This window comes from Otolemur garnettii, unplaced genomic scaffold, assembly GCF_000181295.1.
Source record: "Otolemur garnettii isolate 467f Iridium unplaced genomic scaffold, OtoGar3 scaffold00147, whole genome shotgun sequence".
Lineage (NCBI taxonomy): Eukaryota > Metazoa > Chordata > Mammalia > Primates > Galagidae > Otolemur > Otolemur garnettii.
The window spans coordinates 1,195,318-1,196,192 of record NW_003852542.1 but is presented as its reverse complement, the minus strand read 5'-3'; the positions used below and the strand labels follow the sequence as shown (position 1 = coordinate 1,196,192).

At 48.0% G+C, this 875-nt stretch overlaps 1 protein-coding gene across 1 annotated transcript in view; it reads left to right on the top strand.

The window, feature by feature from the left end:
* The first annotated feature begins 6 nt into the window (after positions 1-6).
* Positions 7-875, top strand: part of THNSL2 (threonine synthase like 2) — a 10,518-nt gene continuing 9,649 nt past the window's right edge. The window contains exons 1-2 of the mRNA XM_003799230.3: positions 7-79; positions 511-663. Of these exons, the coding sequence (XP_003799278.2) occupies positions 624-663 (40 nt within the window). The 5' untranslated portion in view covers positions 7-79; positions 511-623. The remainder of the gene's footprint in view (positions 80-510; positions 664-875) is intronic.

Below are 875 nucleotides of genomic sequence, written 5' to 3'. Positions count from 1 at the left end.
GACCTGTCCCTGAGCTGCACTGCGCAGTTTCTTCAGTACTTCCTGGAGAAGAGGGAGAAGCACATCACTGTGGTTGTAGGTGGGTGTTGCGGGAGTGTGCAGAGCCCTGTAATGTTCCAACTGCAGGGTGTCCACCTACAGGACACCCGCCATTGAGCGGCTCAGGGACTGTGCTATTGGTTCTTCTAGAGCAGCGATCCTAACCTTTTCCTGTGCCATGCCATGATCCCCTTGTTAGTCTGATGCATCTTTTTCAGAATAATGTTTTTAAATGCACAAAATACTTGAGAGTATATGGTACCAAGTTCACCAATGTTCTGGATTTTATCTATGGATCCATGGACTCCAGGTTACATGCTGCTGCATTTGGCAATAATGCTTTAAGGCAGTGGTTCTCAACCTTCCTAATGCTGCTGCCCTTTAATACAGTTCCTGTGGGTGGCAACCCACAGGTTGAGAGCTACTGCTTTAAGGGCTGTTTCCCCACCCATCCCCTTGGTTCCCATCCAGGAACATCTGGGGACACAGGGAGTGCTGCCATTGAGAGTGTGCAAGGGGCAAAGAACGTGGACATCATCGTTCTGCTGCCCAAAGGTCACTGTTCAAAGATTCAGGAGCTCCAGATGACAACAGTGCTGAAAGAGAATGTCCATGTGTTTGGAGGTGGGTACTGAAGGAGAGGCTCTAGGGACAGCATGGTCCTGTCTTAATTGGGTTTGTTTGGGGAGCTGAGCTGGGACAAAGTGCTCAATTAACTAGCTGATCATCATCTTTCCTCCATCAGTCATATTTTGAGGTTGGTATATATGCCTTGGCTTAACTCTAGGCAGGCTTCTGGCTATACAGTCTCATAAATTATTGGAAGTAACACATCC